Source organism: Musa acuminata, chromosome BXJ2-8, assembly GCF_036884655.1.
Source record: "Musa acuminata AAA Group cultivar baxijiao chromosome BXJ2-8, Cavendish_Baxijiao_AAA, whole genome shotgun sequence".
In the NCBI taxonomy this organism is placed as follows: Eukaryota; Viridiplantae; Streptophyta; class Magnoliopsida; order Zingiberales; family Musaceae; genus Musa; species Musa acuminata.
Window position 1 is genome coordinate 4,904,775 of NC_088345.1, and position 19,537 is coordinate 4,924,311.

At 36.7% G+C, this 19,537-nt stretch overlaps 1 protein-coding gene across 1 annotated transcript; it reads left to right on the forward strand.

Moving 5' to 3' along the window:
* Positions 1-1,125: 1,125 nt before the first annotated feature.
* Positions 1,126-19,333, forward strand: LOC103993620 (uncharacterized). The gene is made up of 19 exons (XM_009413751.3): positions 1,126-1,592; positions 2,271-2,374; positions 4,311-4,397; positions 4,484-4,559; positions 4,665-4,739; positions 4,837-4,890; positions 9,484-9,543; positions 9,667-9,783; positions 11,136-11,230; positions 11,345-11,547; positions 13,313-13,410; positions 13,867-13,970; positions 14,050-14,215; positions 14,662-14,784; positions 15,278-15,360; positions 17,339-17,480; positions 17,862-17,891; positions 18,261-18,331; positions 18,437-19,333. Exons 1-19 carry the CDS (start codon positions 1,554-1,556, stop codon positions 19,065-19,067), a joined length of 2,358 nt encoding a protein of 785 aa, XP_009412026.2. The 5' UTR covers positions 1,126-1,553; the 3' UTR covers positions 19,068-19,333.
* Positions 19,334-19,537: the final 204 nt, after the last annotated feature.

Consider the following 19,537-nt stretch of genomic DNA (forward strand, 5'->3'; position numbering starts at 1 on the left):
GATTAAGTTTGGATGGATAAAAATGATGGATGATTATGCTAGGCCAAGCGTTAAAGTATATCAGATCTCATGAATATGAATCTTGATCAATTTTAATTTAATATTTTATTATTATCATTACAAATATATTATTTTATAAAGTAAAAAATCAAATTGTAAATTGCTATCTTTTCACTTGAGAAAAGCACAGAAAATACAATACAAATACTATATTTCAATGCAAAACTTTTTTTTTTTTTTTTTGGTAGAAAAGTGTGTCCAAGTGATCCTTTTGAATCTATATAAGATATTTTCAACCCAAAACGTTGAGAAACAAACTTGCACACACCCTTTGAATGTTTTACATAATGCAATCGATGGTTGAAAACATCACAACCGTGTAATCATGTTTCATGCGTGCATGCACAATGAAACAATGCATTACTAATTCAAATTAATTCGTTGACCAGCACACCATGAAATGTGCAAGTAAAACATTAGAAAAAACAGCACATTCATAGAAAAAATATGGGATGACAAGAACAAATTAAAAACAACAATGATGAATTTTGACTAACGAATATTCTACGCCTCGATCTCCATGTAATGCTCTTTGGATGTTGGCATCTCTTGTGTTGTTTTATTCCTTTTTGAATCAGTACAAGAGAAATCATAGAGAACCACATCACAAATAATTTGTGTTAGGCGTCAAATGGAAAGTTTTTGATGCCTCGTATTAATATTTCCTCAAACGAGACATAAATCTAAAATATTAATTATACTAAATATTTATAATTTCCTTTTAATATCTCATTAACATTTCTTTCACAACCTAAACCAGATCTCTCAAAAATCACCCCTACCAACCTTTGAAATGACATAAACAATTTTAATTATTTTCTACCGAAATGAAAATTATTTGACAATATGTCTCATCATTTTCCAAGCAATCCCCATGAAATTCCCATATAAATCAATGCCTATCCCTAAATTATCATCCTATATGCTACCGACGTCAATTATTGGCTCATATACAAACTGTCAACTTCCTCCACCCCAGTAGTAGTAATAATAATAATAATAATAATAATAATAATAAAGCATTCGATGCATTTATTTAAGCTGCAGTAGGCCGCAGCAGTGTAATTATAACAGCCGATCCGCCCACACATCCTACCAAGACACCTCTATTGTTCATCCGGAACACTCCGTCCCGCGATTGAAGGCTTCGCCCGTCCCGTCCCTCCCCACGCTTTCCCGGTCCTCTCCTCGTCTCGAGCCCGCTCGAGCTCGATCCCCCTCCGCCGATCAATTTACTTGGCGTTCCTTTTGTCGGGTCGTCGTTTCTCTCCGCTATTCGATCTGCTTCCCCGTCGAGGAGGACCCGGTGAGGAGACGATCGGGGGCGCCAGGATCGAGACCATAGGGTTTTGCTCCTGTTTCTCGGGTTTTCTTGGAGTTCTTGGGGTTGCGGGAGGCGGATTGGAGGGTGGGGTTTGGTTCTGGGAACCCTAGATCTGAGGGTTGGGGCGTCCGGGGAGGCTGTTGGGATCTTGTGATTAAGGGCCGTCAAGATGTTCTGGCGCATGACTGGATTCACCCAAGCGTCTCCTGTAAGTCTTTCCGTGTTCTTGGATGTGGTTTTTTCGTCTTCTTTTTGTTACCTTTTGGGGTTTGCTCCGTCATATCGTCCATTACGCTACTATTTGGTCTTTCCTACAGCTTTGTTCTATACTGGAATTTAGGCTTGCACGTTATGCTCCTTTCTCTTCCTTTGCTTCTTTACGTCTGAATCTGAGAACACGATGAAGCTAGTGACGGAGAACGACGCATCATGGTCCCAGCGCTTCATTTTATCACTCGATAAATAAGTCCGATACATTAAAATGATAACAGTTAAAGGATTTGTCATTTTGATTTTGGTGATCATACTGCTTGGATTTTAAGAATTATTCTCTCCGTCAACAAATTCATGATGCATTTCTATATATATTATATACCTTTAGACTGTGTATCCACAATTACAACCCACAAGGACTGTGACAGCTCACTGGTGTTCGCTTCTATTCACATTTTCTCACCATGAGAATTTGCAAACTGTGCCTGTTGTTGTTTATACTCTTTGTGTTTACTTTCTTGGCAGTATTTTTCTTTTTATGCAGTCACAAATCAACTGACATGCAGATTTACTTAACTTGTTTCTCCTCTAGGTTAGCTTCATCGACTATTGGTGCATAATTCGCACAAAAACATCATGCATTTTGCTTATTCTAGTTCCTACATTGTTTCAGGTGGATGCTATTTTGGAGAAGGAAAACTTTACTCTGGAAGAGCTTCTTGATGAGGATGAAATTATTCAAGAATGCAAAGCACTGAATACGCGTCTTATAAATTTGTAATAGTTTGTTTTATTCTTGTCCTGATTGCTTGATTTATGTTAAGAAAGTACATATTTGCTTCTAATTCTATGCTCCTGCATATTAGAGAAAAGAAAGTAACTTAAGAGTTTTATTAGTGCCTTCGGAAAATAAACTCATTCATTATCTGGTGTTGAAGGAGTGACTAAAATTCTTTGATATATGCTTTTCTATATCAACAAACTGTTTGTTTATTAGTTAGCCACGTAGAAGCTACGACTATTACAAAACCAATTGAAGTTGAAATTTGGGAAGTTATTTTGAAATTTGAACATCTTTGACTGAATTTGAATAACTACATTAGCAATAATGCTGATTGTATGTTTGTGTGTCCCCTTTACCGCAGGGCAATAGAAACTCTCAAACATACAAAAGAAAATCCAATGATTCGCCTGTTGAAAAATAAGCAAAAACATAAAAACAGGAGAGAAGTAACATTGGTCAAACTAAAACAGGAGAAAAGGAAACAATGTTCGAACTATTAGACCTATTGAGATATGAGAACAATTCACCAGACAGACATAGCAGAAGCAAAGTGTGTTGGAATGCTTTATATATTGAGTTGTACATGTTTACAATGTATTGGTGACTACTTATGAAAAATAATGGAGAACCAAGATGGTGGATTTTATCAATAAAATTTTCACAATTTAGAAAATATTTCCATGAAACGGGTTAGGAGCCTAAGTGTGACATTCTGTGCAAGGCACTTCCTTGGGTGATCTATAAACTGTGGCTGATGATGAGAATACCAGCTGAAAAGTTTAAGATATCAGGCACCCAAATGGTTCACGTCCAAAATGGTCAAGAATAAGGCATAAAAGTGACATTCAGGATGAAATCCACACATGTAAGATAGATAAAATAATTCTAATACATGAGCTGAGGAAATAAGCATACTGGAAAGTCAAAACATCCAATTCAACAATGATTAATATTTATTATGAACAACAGGCAAAGAGCTTTGTTTCAAAGGTCCAAGTCCAAGTGGCTGCTCAAGAACCTAGATGAGGCCTAGGACCCTAGTTCCTACCCTTCTCCTCTTAGGTGACTGCTTAAGTAATACAAGTAATTATTAAGAAGGATCACAAATTACACATATAACAGTTCTACAAACTCATGTGACAAATAATAACAGCAAATGCATTCTTAAAAATATTTATGCATGTTTTCAGCCATCACAGACAACATTCTATCTTGTTTGTTATAATTAGTACTGATGTTTCCATTTATTTCTGTTAGTATCTCAAGTGCATACTCCAACAAAGCACCTGACGAAGATGCATAGAAAGGGTAACCATTAGAATTATTTGCCTGTTGTTTCTTCTTTGCCTGACAAAGATGCATAGAAAAGGTAACCATTTATTTCTGAGGGTATCTCAAGTGCATACTCCAACAAAGCACCTGACGAAGATGCATAGAAAGGATAACATTGGGGGTGGGGGGCGGGGGTGTTGTAATGTGGACCAGAGCTTGAGATAAATGATACACTTGGAGATGAAACTATTTTTAAATTTTAAAATGCTTCTATTATATATTTCTTGAAAATAATGATATTGCCTTTATCAGAACTCAGTGCCGTGAAAAGTTCCTGTAAAAGTTACCAAATAATTGGGACCTTTCTTTTACTTTTGTTCAAGGATTTATATACTACCCCGTACTGGATACCACCCCAATTTTGGATCACTAGGAAAATTACATAGAAGTTGTTTCATATATTGGTGTACTTTGATATGGTTGGTATATAGTGTAAGATTATGGTGGTAAACCATCAGCCTGTATGGTCAAACATGAGATGCAAATATATCTATTATTGAATCTGGAACTTAGTCAATTGCATGAGTCAAAACTTTCACTTTGATACCTTTTTTTATGTTTTATTTTCTTGTTGTTTTGAAATCCTTTCATGTGTAGTTTGAGAGAGAAGTCCCAAGTGGAGCGACTGCTTCGATATATTGTAGAGGAGCCTCCTGAGGGTGCTGATAACAAGCATGTTTTCAAGTGAGCAATAATCTTTTTGTCTTTTTAGGTTTTGCTAGAATGCTTTTACTATTTGATTTGTTTGTTGAATGTGTTCTACAATATAGGCTTCCTTTTATTGCTTGTGAGATATTTATTTGTGAGGTTGATATCATACTGAGGACGTTGGTTGAGGATGTGCAGGTAAATGTCTCTATCAGACTCCTAACAGCTAATGTGTTTTTCAAACATTACCACCCTTCTTCATATCGCCGCTGATTGTTCTTTTCTCCTGCATTTTTCTTGCAGCTGATGGATCTATTATTCTCCTTCCTCAAGCCTGATCACCCACATAGTACATTTCTGGCTGGTTATTTTAGTAAGGTAACTTGCTATTTCGTTTGAATAGAAGGAACTGTCAGTATTCTCGAGCGTACATTTCTGGCTAACATCTGTTAGTACAACTGTTTTGTTTTGCAAGGTTGTAATATGCCTGATGATGCGGAAGACAGGCCCTCTTCTCAATTATATCCAAGTACGTGATATATTGTGTAATAAAGCGAAAAACTTCCTTTCGTCCTTTTTTTTGTCGACTAGTCTATTTCTTTGTTACGGGTTACATGCACAAGTTTGTTGAAAAGCTTATATAGAGGCAATCTTCTACTTAAAAAGGAAGATGGTGTGCCTAATGAGCCTTAGCAGTGCCATTCCTTCCCATGTATGAGCGGTCCTCTGGAAAGTCTTAACATTATTTTGCTTCATAGCATTGCTTTTATGAATTTCATCTTTTGCTGTTCTTCCAAGGTTTTAATCAGAAATCCTATAAAAATCTTTTCAGATTTTTAACTGGATTGTAGATAATGAAAGGAGTTTATAAGAATGAAATAAAGCTGCATTTATTTTTAATAGAAAAATGCATTGCTTCGTGATGGAAGCCTTGAAGGATCACTTTTTCACTATATGCATGCAAGTGATTGCCACAAGCTTGTCATATCTGACTGATGAAAATTGTTCTTTTCCCATCTCCGAAACTGGTGCTCTTATTTACATTATGTATAAGCTCAATTTTATTGTCACATATCATTGTAATCATCCTACAAGGAAACAAGGATTGTAATGTTGCATGCCATGCCTGTCCCAGTTATTGGTTGGCATATCCTGGTTTGTACATAAATTGTTTTGCCTGAGCCTTTTCACTGTCGTGGGCCCACATAATGTCATAGGGTGTGTTCTGTGTCATTCATGCCGGAAGATCTTTACTTGACATGGCATATGCTGTGCATATGTGTGTGGGTGTATAAAAGATGGACAACAATTAATGGTGGGCATCAACACTATATGATCCATGGTAGCATGCATGGTAGTGTTACATCTCATTCGTATCATCCTCTTTTCTGTCAAAAGATGTTTTGTGTCCTATACTCATAGTATGCTGTGAGACTGTAATGACATAATTGATGCTTAATCAATCGTTAGGCACTTTTGACTGTTTACTGATGACCTCTTGTACAGCTGAGATTTTTCTGTTCACAAAAAAGCATTCGCAAGCTTTTAAGTCCTGTATTTATGTAGATTGTTGTTACAGAGTCGTTGATCAGGTGTAGTTTTTGGTATCTGTCCATAGTGGAAGATGGGAGTCCTTTGTACTGTTGAAGGAGCACATAGCAGTCTAGGAAATGCCAAGCTGGTGAGTATCCAAGATGAGTTTGCCGAGGTGGCAGATGGGTGAGGAAATTGGCCCAGAAAAATCAGAGTGGATACTGGATAATTTGCTCAGCGGGGTTCTCCTTTGCTGCTCATGTCAGAGCACATTCTGAAGTAAAGAAAACATAAGGTTGGGAATATTACAAGAGCAAGGAGGGAGTTGTCGCTTTTACCTATGGCAGAGTCCCCTTTTAAAACCCCAATGGCTTATATGATGGAATATTCTCGTATCTGGGCGATTGGGAAAAGTATCCTCTATTACTATTTGGTGATGATGTGACAGATGAGATGGCTGGACTATGGCAAAATTCATTCATTGATGGTAATTGTACATTCGGCGTGGCATTTGATCCATATGTCACTCTATGGTCGTTATATTTGATGCCTGTGTTTTTCCATGTCATTAGGTATTTGATTCCAGTCAAGTGATGCGTCAAACAGCAAAATTTTGAGGGATACAGGAGTAATCAAACTTATTTACCTACAACCAAGAAGTGGAGGCAAATTCACAAGCTTGTCTGGGTGTAGTTGGAGAAAAAAAGGAGGGGTCTTGGAGTTCTGTCCAAGAACTACTAACAGGGGTTGGCCATGTTACCATGCTATTCTGATTTTCAAAATATGTACCTGTACCAAGGTCTTTAATTTCGAATAATACTGCTTATACCAGGCGGTATGTACCGGTCCGCCAGCAGACTGGTACACGGACCGCTCGCTATCGGGCGATACCGTTGATTGGGCTATTTTTGCCTCGTTATCGTCTTAAATCGACGGTGATCGAGGGAGAAGAAAGAAGAGGGAGAAGGGGAAGAAAGAAAAGGGAGAAGAAGAGGAGTACTTGTGTCTCTCTCCCTCATTTGTCGGCGACTTCTCATCCACGTGGGGAGTAGAATCCTCGGCGTCGTGGGGAGAAGAAAAGTGATGTCGCGGCGAAAACGATTTTTTTTTACTTATATATCCATATATATATAAAGGCGACACCAAGTCATTTTTCTGTGACATCACTTAGGTGACGTTGTAGATTGCTTATATATATATATATATATATGTGACATCGTCGAAAAAGATTTTTTTAACACACACATCGAATAGTATACCGCTCGATGTACAATACGAGCGACTCTCGAAACTCTGGTACGGTATGAAATTTCAATCCTTGACCTGTACTATGAAAATATGATATAAAAATATGAGATCAAATCAGGGTGGTGTTACACACTATTTTGTCCAATATTTCTTGGACTTGCCCTCTGTATCGATCAATAGATATAATTTTGATTTTGATATGTAAAAAGGACATACCCATGTCAATGTGGGATGAGAGGATCCTTAAGTATATGCTATTTCTGTGACTCGAACCTTGATCTCCTAGGTCATCTGTGACTCGAACTTTAGTCTCTTAGGTCATAAAAGAGCAACTTTATTGTACAACTCCCGTTCATGATCTTTGATGTGAGCATTTTTTTTAAAATAATCCATCACTATCATGCCCTTAATTTTCTTGCTATTAAGTTATTGTTCTGCTTCTGATTTCTGGTTTAATGGCAAGTATAATCTACTGTCATTTTTATGGCAAGCGTAGCTTGACTTTAAAGGTCTTATAGGAAAGGAGAAGTTAAAGGGACATATAGACACTAGGAGTTATTTCTGTCTAAATGGTGTCATTCAATTACATGCTTTGTTATGAGGTGAACTAAATTCATGATTTGGAAATTCACATTTTGACGTGGATCTTCATTTGTGTGGTCATTGTTTATAGTCCTATTTCAATAAAATACTCTTGACCTTTATCCTTACTGCACAAGGCCAATCTGTTTTTGATTGATTTCTTATAGCCAGTTATTGGTCAAAATAGGCCAGAAATGATTGAACTTCATCATAGGTTGGAAATCTGTTTTAATATTTGTCTTTGTATTATCAGATATTTCACCTCTAATAATGGGTTCCAGTGATATCTTAAAAGCTCTAGTGAAAAGATTTAGATCTTTTATAACATATGTATAGTAATTATTTACTACAATAGTATTTTTGATTGATATTGTTTTACATTTATTTTCTAATAAATGTAACTTATTATTTGATAAATTATTCTTTATTATTTATAATGATAATCATAATCTTTTATCTTTTATATTTTGTCATTATGGTTTTTATTTTTTTTCTCAAAGTTTGTTTTATCATTTATATATTTGCTATTTTTATTATTTAAGTTTTTTACATGACTTTCTCAGTGGATCATGATTATGTCAATCTAATCCAATGGAATATTTTCAGTCCTAATTGTAATGACTTTAACTAATAATGATTAAGATATTGATCTTTGAAGCCATGCCTGACACATGGTTTTTCCTTTAAAATTGACAGAGTTATTTTGCTTCCATGTCAAATGTATGAGTTTGGGATGGTCTGAGAGAAGCTGATGGGTTATGTTTTGCAATGATAGTACAAAGAAGTGCACCACTTATGATTACAGACAACTGACCATTTGAACATGTGTATTTTTGTCATTTGCTTGATATAGTTAAGAGCTAGATCATAGAAGAGAGGGTTGTTTGGAAAGAGGCTAGCTGGTTGAGTTGACACAGTAGATAATAAGTCTCAAGGCAGAGGAGGGTTCAAAGAGGCGGACATGTGACATATGAGCCTTTCGTCCATGGAATGGGGTTCTTTTTTCACTTTTTCTTTTGACATGTATTGCCTTGCATTTATTGGAAATTGCATAAGTACCTGACTGAAGAAGTCACCTTCAGTAAAAGTACAAATTGTTATTGGGGTTGAATGTTTTAATGGTCACCTTTTTGTCAAGTGATGGACTATCATTTTGTGCAAATTAATTCTTTTATTCCAATTTAAAACAGTTATATACATACATACAAACAAACATACATACATATTGCCACTAAGGATTTGCATTGCACATGCTGTGTATTGTCATTTACTGGAGTCATGAATTAGAAAGCTGATAACTATTTATTTGTAGTGGTCTAACCCGGGATGTTGGAAGCTGATAACTATTTAGTATGCTAGCATCAATTTTTTGTTGATGTTAATTATTAAATAGGGTTTGGTTGTTAGTCATTTAGTTCATTAAAATAACTGAACATCTTGAATGAATTATGACACTTTTTGGAATGATTGATTTTCTCATAGCTGAACATTGAAAGCATTGCTGATCTTTGTGGCTTTCAGACTTGTGTTGGGCTCAAATGTGATTTGAACTGGCTTTGCTACTTACCCATTGACTGTGACTTGATTGAGTTGTTGTGCAACTTCTTCCAAAGTTGTATAGTGTGCTTTCCATACGGATGCCAACCATCAATATTTATTATTCCCAGTTCTATAGCAATCCAATGTATATACGTGTTTTGTCAACATTTATATTTATAGGAATTTGCATTTGATGAATCCTTTTTTTGGTATTGTCTAGGGCCATCCAGAGATAATTTCCCAACTCGTTGATCTCATTGGAATCACATCAATAATGGAGGTTAGCAGTTAATGATCTCTTTATGATTATATTTTATGTTGATATATACAATTCTATAAACATATATAAATGTTAGCGTTCCCATTTTCTTGAAACTAGTCCTGACATGGGTGTGTGAATCAGGTGCTTATTCGATTGATTGGCGCTGATGAAAATATGCACTCCAACTATGTGGATACAATGCAGTGGTTGGAAGATACAGATGTTCTTGAGATGATTGTGGATAAGTTTAACTCGTCGGTATGTGTATACTTCTTCTTGTATCATCTTTTTATGTCTAAGGGAATGTGATGGTAACTATTCCCATATATCAGATTCTCTTGGTATTATTTGAGAGTATTTAAACCAAAAAACATATTTAGTATTTAAGCACATTTAAGTTAACCACTAAGGTACCAGAAGTACTGATCTGTGATATTATTTTAAACAATTTACCTAATAGTATATTTTAAAGATCGAACGATGCTGTACCTTATATGTCTTTATCCACATAACAAATGCAGCATTAAATGCTTTCTGTTATCAAGAATATATGGTTTGCCAAAGAAATTGAAAAAAAGATATATATATATATATATATGGCGAATCATTGAGAAATTCCCATAGAGCGTCCAAAGTTTGAAAGCTTTTCGCAGAGCACCCTTGGTCACTTGAAAAGACCATTTTACCCTTGCACCATTGCCTCTGCCTTGCATCACCCCTACTTGCCTCACCCTCACGCAAGCATGGAGGCTGCACCCTCACGCGAGCAAGGCGCAGGCGGACGATCGCGATCGAGGAAGTCGCTGGCCCCCCCTCATTTGCAGCCTCCGTAATCAGCAATGGAGGCACAGATGAAGGGGCCGTGGAGGTTGTGCCTTCGTCGCAAAGTCTAGCGGAGGTTGTTGTGCCTTCGTCACTTGGTAGGTCCGACGGAGGTGGACGCTTCGCCCTCTGCCAGGAAGGAGGGCTGCAGAGGCTGTGGCGGTGACGGCCCCTTTTGCGGTAGGTCTGACGGGGTCGAAGGGAGAGAAGGTGGTGCAAGGTGGCGGCACAAGGCGGAGACAAGTCCAATGGGGGGGCCAAGGGCAAAAATGATCATTTATTGAAAAAAAAGATGCTCTACAGGAATTTGCCAAAGATATGGTTTTTTAGAATTCGTCACACACCTCAGATATATATATATATACACACACACACACACACACAGAGCATGTTCTTTGTCAGGAGAGATATGGGTTTATGATGAACACTTAGTCATGTTTGGTTCATTTTATTGAAATATCACAATTATAAACTCTAAATTGTTAATCAGTAATGATAATGGTATCTTTTAGTCATGCCACCAGTCATACGACACTCTTATTGTAAGAATTGAGTTGCATATGAATTTTTAGGTTAACCACATTGTGCAGTGATGTATGTAGGTTATATACTCAATCTATGCATAGCCCTGATTTCTTAGACTTGTTCTTCATGATCTCTGTTGCAAGGACAACAAGAGCACATGTTGCTTGTATTTGACTACTATATACTAAGAGTGCAGAAATTTTCTTGTTCTTTATCATCTGAGGCTGAGTTAACTGCTTACCAATCTTGCAATGTTTGTATAGGACTCTTTTGAAGTCCATGCCAATATAGCAGAAATTCTTTGTGCCATTACTCGATGTGCCCCTCCTGCGCTTGCAGCTAAAATTTGCAGCCCAAGGTAAAAATGACCTAAGTGTTCTATGTAGTGTCAACTTGTCATAGTAGCTCAACTGTTGTTTATTTGGATTTTGAGCTTCAGTTGACTTTTCTGATGTAACTTTGTCAAATGCAGTTATGTGGGGAAATTGTTTTGTCATGCATTGCAAGATTCCAGACCTAAATCGGTGTTGTATCACTCCCTATCTTTCTGCATTTGTTTGTTAGATCCTAAACGACTGGTAGCATCTTCTTTTCAAGCATTTAGAAGCCAGCTAAATCATGGATCATTTGTTCCTGCTAGTGAAGACACTATCCAGGCCATGCTGGAGAGACTTGGTATGTTGCTGATTCTGTTGGTGATTTGGTAGAATGATGCAATAGTAGGATTCTCAATTTTTTTGTTCCAGGAAAGATTTAAGTTTGATAGGATGATGAACCATTTGACCTTTTAAGTTCTGGTATCCTAGGATGCCTGTAGTAAATTACAACCATGTTATCCACTTTTACTTATTGCCTTCTAATGTTTGATTATTTATCCTATATCTCAAATCATTTGAGAATTCAGATTGTTTTTTTAGATAAATTTCATCTGATTCTCTATACTAACCTTTTCTTTTGTTTGCTTTGATTTTTATGAATTAGATGTAATGATGTTCTTCTCTGTGCAATTGAAGTCAGATGTGTTTTGTAGATAAGCTCAAGTTAGTTGGGCTTAATTAAATACACTATACACAAGCAAGCATATGTGACCGAGCTTTACTGGGTTGCCATGCCAGTGGTTGTGCATTGGCATAGGTTGAAATGACAGAAAGGTATTGGTTTGGCGCCCATGCTAGTGGTGCCATTCATATGACTAGGTCAATATTGGACCTTTGTTGGCTGACAGTGGCATGCGGATTGGCATATGCCACGAAGCAACAATCCTTGATTGGATGATCTGCAAATCATGAATTTATTTGATGTGACAGTTTGGTAATGGTTATGATTTTATTTAACTATTTTAATAGCTGTTTTGTTAATTAGCTAAGCTTGGTTGAGAATTGATTGAGATAGCATTATTATGATAGGGAAGTATCATCCCGTAAACTATTCCCTTTTGAATACCGGGGCTTAGGTTCAAAGTCTAATATATTAAGCCATTTGACTTGGATGCATAAAATCTTTCAGGTTAATGGTTTTTTGTTTGCTTTACCCAAGGCCCCAATGAGGAAGCCTAAATAGAATTTAAGTAATATGCCTTCGAAATTTGGGTATGCTGCCAAAGTATATGACATGGATGTAAGATATATGGCAGATTATAATCCAATCTTGTGTCCCTTTGAAAATTTGCAAATTTAGTGACTTCATTGCAATCTTATGAAGCCTACTTAGACATCTAGTTTGAAGAATGTCTCAAAAGTCAAAATACTGTTGTTTTGTCAATTGTCTCAAAAAATCTTACATTCTTAGGATTGTTAACATGTGAATGTCTTGTGGTTGCATATATTAATGATTGATGCTGTAATGTATGTTTGACACTTCATTACTTACGTGATACTATCTTATCGACTGGTCAAATGATTAAACATTTCACACTTGAGTGTTATATCGAATTTTATGCTTACGCTGGAATATTATTGCTAAATACTTCTTCCTGTTTGGCTTTGAAGTTTATTACATGCATTAAAGTCTGTGATACTTCTGTTTTCTTATTATTGGTCAGTGATTTTTACCGAGAAATGATGATTTTCTTACCTGATTTTCTACTTAACTCGAATGTTACACTACAGACTTACTGATACTTATGTTTTGTCCATCCTGATATGGCTTTATGCTTTAAACCATAAAAAACTTCATTGCAAGAAACGTTTTAACAAACATGCATGTAAAAGCTTTTAAGTGGGATTAGTTCAACTCAGAGGTTTTGGAAAGTTCACATGCATACATTTTCTTTTACCATCAAGCTCAAATGATGTTATGCATTGTATCATATTTGATTTAATTATTTGTGTTTTGTGATTAGTCATTAAAATTTGTGTGCTACCCCACCATTATTGTTTTAGTAACTTTTGGTTTTCTCTACATCAGCTTCTATGTTTTCACTCATTTAAACATGAAACAGGTGATTTACTGAAATTGTTGGATATTTCATCCTCGGATAGTGACTTGCTAACCACTTATGGTAAACTACAGCCTCCACTTGGAAAACACCGTTTGAAGGTACATGTTATGACCTTTAATTATTTTTGGAGTTTTTGCTGTCAAAACTAGTGATTAAATTGTTCCCCTCTTTTTTAAGTGTAACCTACTAGTTCTTAATATCATGCTTGGGACAAGATAAAAAGAAACCTTTCATGTCTTATTGGCAATTTATCATCTTGAATTTTATTAAATAATTGTAAAGCTTATCTTCGGAAAAATCATCATTTTTTGGTGATATCATTAAATGCACTTTCTTGCTTAAAACTTCAAACTGATCATATGCCAAATTATTTAATTTCTTCCTTCTGAGGAAGGTGGCTTATCATTGGAGCAACATGCATTTTCAGAAGTATGGATTGGCTTTTCTAGCTTTGTTACTTTTTAACTTTCGCATTGAAGAACTCAAAATTTTCATATTAGACATTTGACCATCTCCATGCAAATAATAGCTCTAAATGGCTGTTTTGTTTTCAGATTGTGGAGTTCATTTCTGTTTTATTAACTACTGGTAGTGAAGCTGTTGAGAAAGAATTGATCCAGCTGGGAGCAATAAAGCATGTTATAGAGTTGTTTTTTCTGTAAGTAACATGTCTTAGTGACATTTGATTGCTTTGGTTAACTTTGAGTCTTATCACCAAAGCCTTGTTGAAATTGCAGGTACCCTTTTAATAATTTTCTGCATCATCATGTTGAAGATGTTGTAGGATCATGCTTAGAGAGTAAGAGGACTCTGTTAATTGAACATATTTTGCATGATTGCGACATTGTCAATAAAATTCTTGCGGCAGAAAAGCAATCTTTCTTGTCAACTGATTCTACTAAGGTATGAAATTTAATATAAAACTGTAGCGTTTCTTTATAATGTTTAACATTTTACCACTTTGAGGGCTCATCTTACTAATCTTCTTTACAAGGTTTCAAATCTTGATTATACCAGTTGGTACAGAATCATTTATTGGTCTGATCAAGTACCAATATCGAAACATATAGTTCGATACTGGGATAGTATCATTTATTTTTATTTTTATTATCTTATTCAAAAAATAAGGTGGTACAGGTTGGTATACTGCCTAGTCTATCGGTACTGTATTGGTCGGGTAGGTTACATAACTGGGTGTCTGACCAAGATTTAAATCCTTGCTTGTGCTCTATTTGTGTGTCTCAATCTCTAGATCAACTTTATTTTGTGTTATAATCACATCTCCTCTTTCTTGAAAATATACATCATTTTTTACTAACAGTTTTGCAAGTTAAATTCTTTGTTTGCAGGCTACGATATCTGCAGAGGGACGATCACCTCCAAGAATAGGGAATTTGGGTCACATGACACGCATTGCAAACAAGCTTATTCAATTGGGAAACAACAACAGCTTAATCCAGACACACTTGCAGGTTAATTAGCTATTGTAATTTCTTTTGAAAATAGCTTGTAAAGGAACCTACATCATTGTTGTTCAATGCAATTAATGGAAGTTATCTGGTGAAAAATTTGTTTGATTTGGAATTTAAGAGTCTAAGTCACCATTTGCAATTTCTTTAGTGTAAAATGTCTGGTATTTGGACAGTCATGTTTCAATTGGTATGTCAAAATGTGCCAATGGTCTACAGTTTTACATGTTATAGAATGAAGCATCAAGATATCCAAGGGAATTTTTTTAAATAAAAAGTACATATGGACTCTTCTAAATTACTTGCCCTTTATGATTGGATGCTTTTGCTATCTTAAGTTGTTAGACATCTGGTGCTTGCAATGTTATGGCATTCCTCTTATTTTTCTGCAGACTATGGTTCAGTAAGAAGCATGAAGCTTGTAATTTAACTGATCTTCTATTTGCCATTCTTTCCAAAAACTTGATTCTAATTTCTAATGGTCTTTTACTTGCAGGAAAATAGTGACTGGGTTGGTTGGCATAGCAATGTACTCTTAAAGCGGAATGCGATAGAAAATGTTCACCAGTGGACTTGCGGGTAGGTTACTTCAGGGTATTTTGATCACACCAGGATGCTTGATATTCATTTTTATCTGTAGTTATTGTGTTAATTCCAGATTACAACCTAATAAATCTATCTATAATGCGTGCGAGATCTTCCAAATATACTCTTCCCGCGTGGTGGTTGTAATTCTCCAAATAGAAATCTTGGATGCAGATGGAATTTTTTGTTGTTTTCGAGGACATCTTGGATATTTTAGGGTGCTATGAGCTCTCTTAGTGGTTTTTGCATAATATGTTATCTTTAACGTCCATGTACTATCAATATTAAAATTCAAACATAGAGATATCTTTTTTCTTGTTTATTTTGTTTTGGCAGTCGGGTGCTGATGTTCATAAGTATTTATACATAGGATTATATCTTGTTAATTTTGAATTCTATCTTTCTTCTTAGGACGTTATACACTTTTGTTACCTCGGTCATAAGTATTCACAGAAATTAAGCTGGAAGTAAGTTGAGTAATCTTCCGTTGCATGGTCCTGGCTGTTGTATATGCCAAATTTAATCATTTCAATTGTTCCTTTCATCATCGTTATCTTCCAGGGTTCTGTTTGTGGTTCCCCTTAAAATATACTTAGTGATACGTCTAAATTGAAATTCTAGAGGGTTTGGAAGCTAAAGTCATTGCTGCCAATGGCAGTTCTGAAAATGTGTGCATCTTTTACTTAAAATCCTAGTTACTGTTGAAGTCCCAATAAAGCAAAACTATGGTTCATTATGGTAATCAGATCATAACTTTATTTGAGAGTATTTTATTCTAAGATGACTACTATGATTGCTTGGCACTTGCTAATTCTCTGACCATAGATGTATAAGCTTTGTTTTTTCCTGTATAAAAAACAATTCGGAAGGAAGTATTCTTGTGAATGTGTATTTGCAGAAAACTATAGTACTTTGATTTTTGTGTCAGTACTATCTCATTTGCAGTCACATATATCTTTTTATTTTTTAAATTTTCCAAAGAAACTGGCAAATGTTCACAATATAGAAAATTTGTACAACTCACGTGATTGACTACCTAAGGCAATTGATCTGAGTACATCTAGATACAGCTAGTTGTCAGTGCATTAGAGCTTAATTAATATCCTCTGTTGCTTGTTTGGGTAAGATTCTTTTAACACATGGTTTATGCTAATCAATTGGTTGCTCTTGCTCAACAGTCCAGTTAAGTATCTGATCTGTAACAATATAGCCATGGATTTCAGGAGCCACTCCCATTTTTGTGCTGAACTGAATTACCTAGTCAAAGCTTTCTACTTGTACAAATTTGAAACCTTGTAAATTTATGACCATATTAAGATTCACAATTTCATACTGTACCGGAGTATCGAGCTCAGCTCGGTATGGTACGGTACTAGTATACCGAGCGATATGCTCTGGCATACCGCTCTCTCTCTCTCTATAATAATAATAATAATAATAATAATAATAATAATAATATAAAAAAAGGGCAACGTCGTCTCGTTTCTTCTCCCTCGTGTGGAGAGAAGAAACCTCGTTTTCTTCTCCCCATGACTTCTCCTCACGTGGATGAGAAGTTGTCGACGACGTCGAGGTGTCGTCACCTTAGATGAGGAGGTGACATCTCATCTGCGGTGTCTGGCAAGGGAGGGTGGCGACGAATCGGGATTGTCGAGGGAGAGCGGCATCGGATCTCTAGGTTTTCCTTTTTCTTCTCTCTTCTTCTTCCTTCTCCCTTGGCTAATACCATCCCGTAGCGGGTGGCAACGGTTGAAATCGATTGTCACCGACCGATTTCGCGTGGTAACGGGGCGGAAACAGCCCCAGTCGACGGTACCACCCGGTTGCGGGGGGTCCGCATACCGGTCTGCTGGCGGACCGATACGTACTGTCCGGTACGAGCGGTATCATTCGAAATTAAAAATCCAGCACCATATACAGTCTCTTTGGATATTCTATGAATGAACTAAGCTTGATCTTTTTATTTTGTCAGACGCCCAACTACTCTACAAGAACCAGCTAGGGATAGTGATGATGAGGACTTCCGAGATAAGGATTTTGATGTGGCAGCACTGGCTAGTAATTTGAGCCAGGCATTTCGATGTGGGATCTACACTAATGATGACATTGAAGAGGTAAATATCAGAACACATCGTAAATGATTTTCATTCTTAAATACTGCTTTTTGCATCTTTGCTTGTTGGGTTCTGTGTATGAATCATTTATTTTCAGACTGTTTGGAATATGCTTTGATGGAATTGATATCTTTGAATTCTAGATTCTCTGCATTTCACATCAGCCTAATGGTATTGGTATTAGGGAAGGGTGTGCAAGAATTCCTTACCGTGACATGCCCCCCTGCCTAGGCAGCACGGCAATTGTATTAAGTTGTTTCTCACTGTTGCTGCAATAGTCTACTAATGATAAAGAAGCTTTGTTTGCAGTGTTGTATGTATATATGTTATCAGGATTTATTGACTGTGTTATTTTGTTCATGTCTTTGGCTGTCGATGCAGGCTCAAGTATCTTTTGAACGAGATGATGAGGTATGATACTATGATAACTTTTTTTTGTTGCTTTACATCCTGCTCTTGTTACTAATTTTGGATAGGTTACCTCATGATAGAATGAGATTCTGTTGGGTAGTCATTCCTTGTGGGATCTGTATGTATATGCACATTGTCATAGTACTCAAACAGTCTTTTGGTTTTCTCCTCTTTTTTTTAAAATCTAATACGGTGATTGCATGAAGGTTTCTTCTGTTCATTTTCTACTATCTTGTTTTATGTTTTACAATCTAAATATGCACTGATTGGGACACTGAACTTTTAGATGCTCTTCAATGATCTAGTTGAATTTGTTTCTCAATGTACCCAAGGCAAACCATTTAGATAACAGGAAGTGATTTTTTGCAGGATGTTTACTTCGATGATGAATCTGCAGAAGTTGTTATTTCATCTTTGCGTCTGGGGGATGACCAGGACAGGTAGTAGTTGTAAATGGATAAACATATCAGATATGCTCACTAATCCTTTGTTTGATTGGAATGTGTTAACTATATAGGCTGATAAAGAACCTGTGTCTTGTGCAGCCCCCTCTTCACAAATTCCAACTGGTTTGCTTTCGAAAATGATAGAGAGGTTGATGATCGGTTAACAAATTCTCTCGCCTCATCATCACCAAATTCGGATGAGACATCAGATGATGAGCCTGATGAGGTGGTGGTTGGTGAAAACAACAACCTGAATGACACAGCAACATCTTTGCAAGAAGTAATGGATGTAGGAACTACATCAGAAAGTAAAGCAACGGTTTTGGGAAATGGTCCTGCTAACGAGCCCAAAGAAGGCATTGGTAACTCGAGTATAAGCGAGGGTGAGCAGTCACCAGGGTGGGTTGAATGGAGGGAGACATCAGAACCCAAAGTGGCTGCAGATATTTTGAACGGCAACAGTGGAACTGACAAAAAAATGGATGAAGTTGCACTAGATGCAGATGAGTGTGGGTCTCCGCTTGGACGAGGTGGACGAGGTGGGGATGCGGGAGGACCGACTAATCTTCTTGTTGAAGATCCATCAGACACTGCTAAAGACAGTCTACTTGGTGGGGGGGATTCGTCAGGATCACCTAAAGTAAGTAACGAGTCAAGCTTGGAGCCACCTGAGAGTGAAGCTGCAGCTGAGAATCCACAACATGAGAAGGATGTTGACCCAGGGAGGTGAAATGGAGTTGGACGGCAGTAGCCATAGAGTGGTTGTGATATGATGGGGCGGATGCCTCTGTGTGAGAGAGAGGTTGGTAACCTGCCTGCTGAGTCAGTTGCTGTAGCGTTAGAGCCATTGTACATGTTTTTTTTGGAGTAGGGGCTATTTCATTGAGGGGCAGATATATGTTATTTGTTCCGCCATCCACTGTTAACCAAACCTGGCAATGTACTAACGACAGCCCCCTCATCTGTCATAAGAAAGCTCTTGGGAGTTTATCTCGATGCCCAGCCCCCTCACGGTGGTCGGTTCCTCCAAAATTTTTTTTTATTTTTGATGTTGTTGTTGTTGCTTTAGATCCTGCGGACACACAGCTAATGTTGATTTCGTCCAAGTAATATTGTTTCCGTTGGTTTAATACAAGTCAGTCTGGAAGTGACTGCAAGTTGTTTTACTAGTAAATGGTGTTCCAGTCAGTCTAGTGGAAT

Excerpts from the sequence above, each read along its gene's own strand:
- LOC103993620 (XM_009413751.3), top strand. The coding sequence starts at position 1,554 with ATGTTCTGGCGCATGACTGGATTCACCCAAGCGTCTCCT. Across the intron at positions 13,971-14,049 it reads GTTATAGAGTTGTTTTTTCT|GTACCCTTTTAATAATTTTC; the intron begins GTAAGTAACATG and ends TTGAAATTGCAG. Across the intron at positions 18,332-18,436 it reads CTGGGGGATGACCAGGACAG|CCCCCTCTTCACAAATTCCA; the intron begins GTAGTAGTTGTA and ends TGTCTTGTGCAG.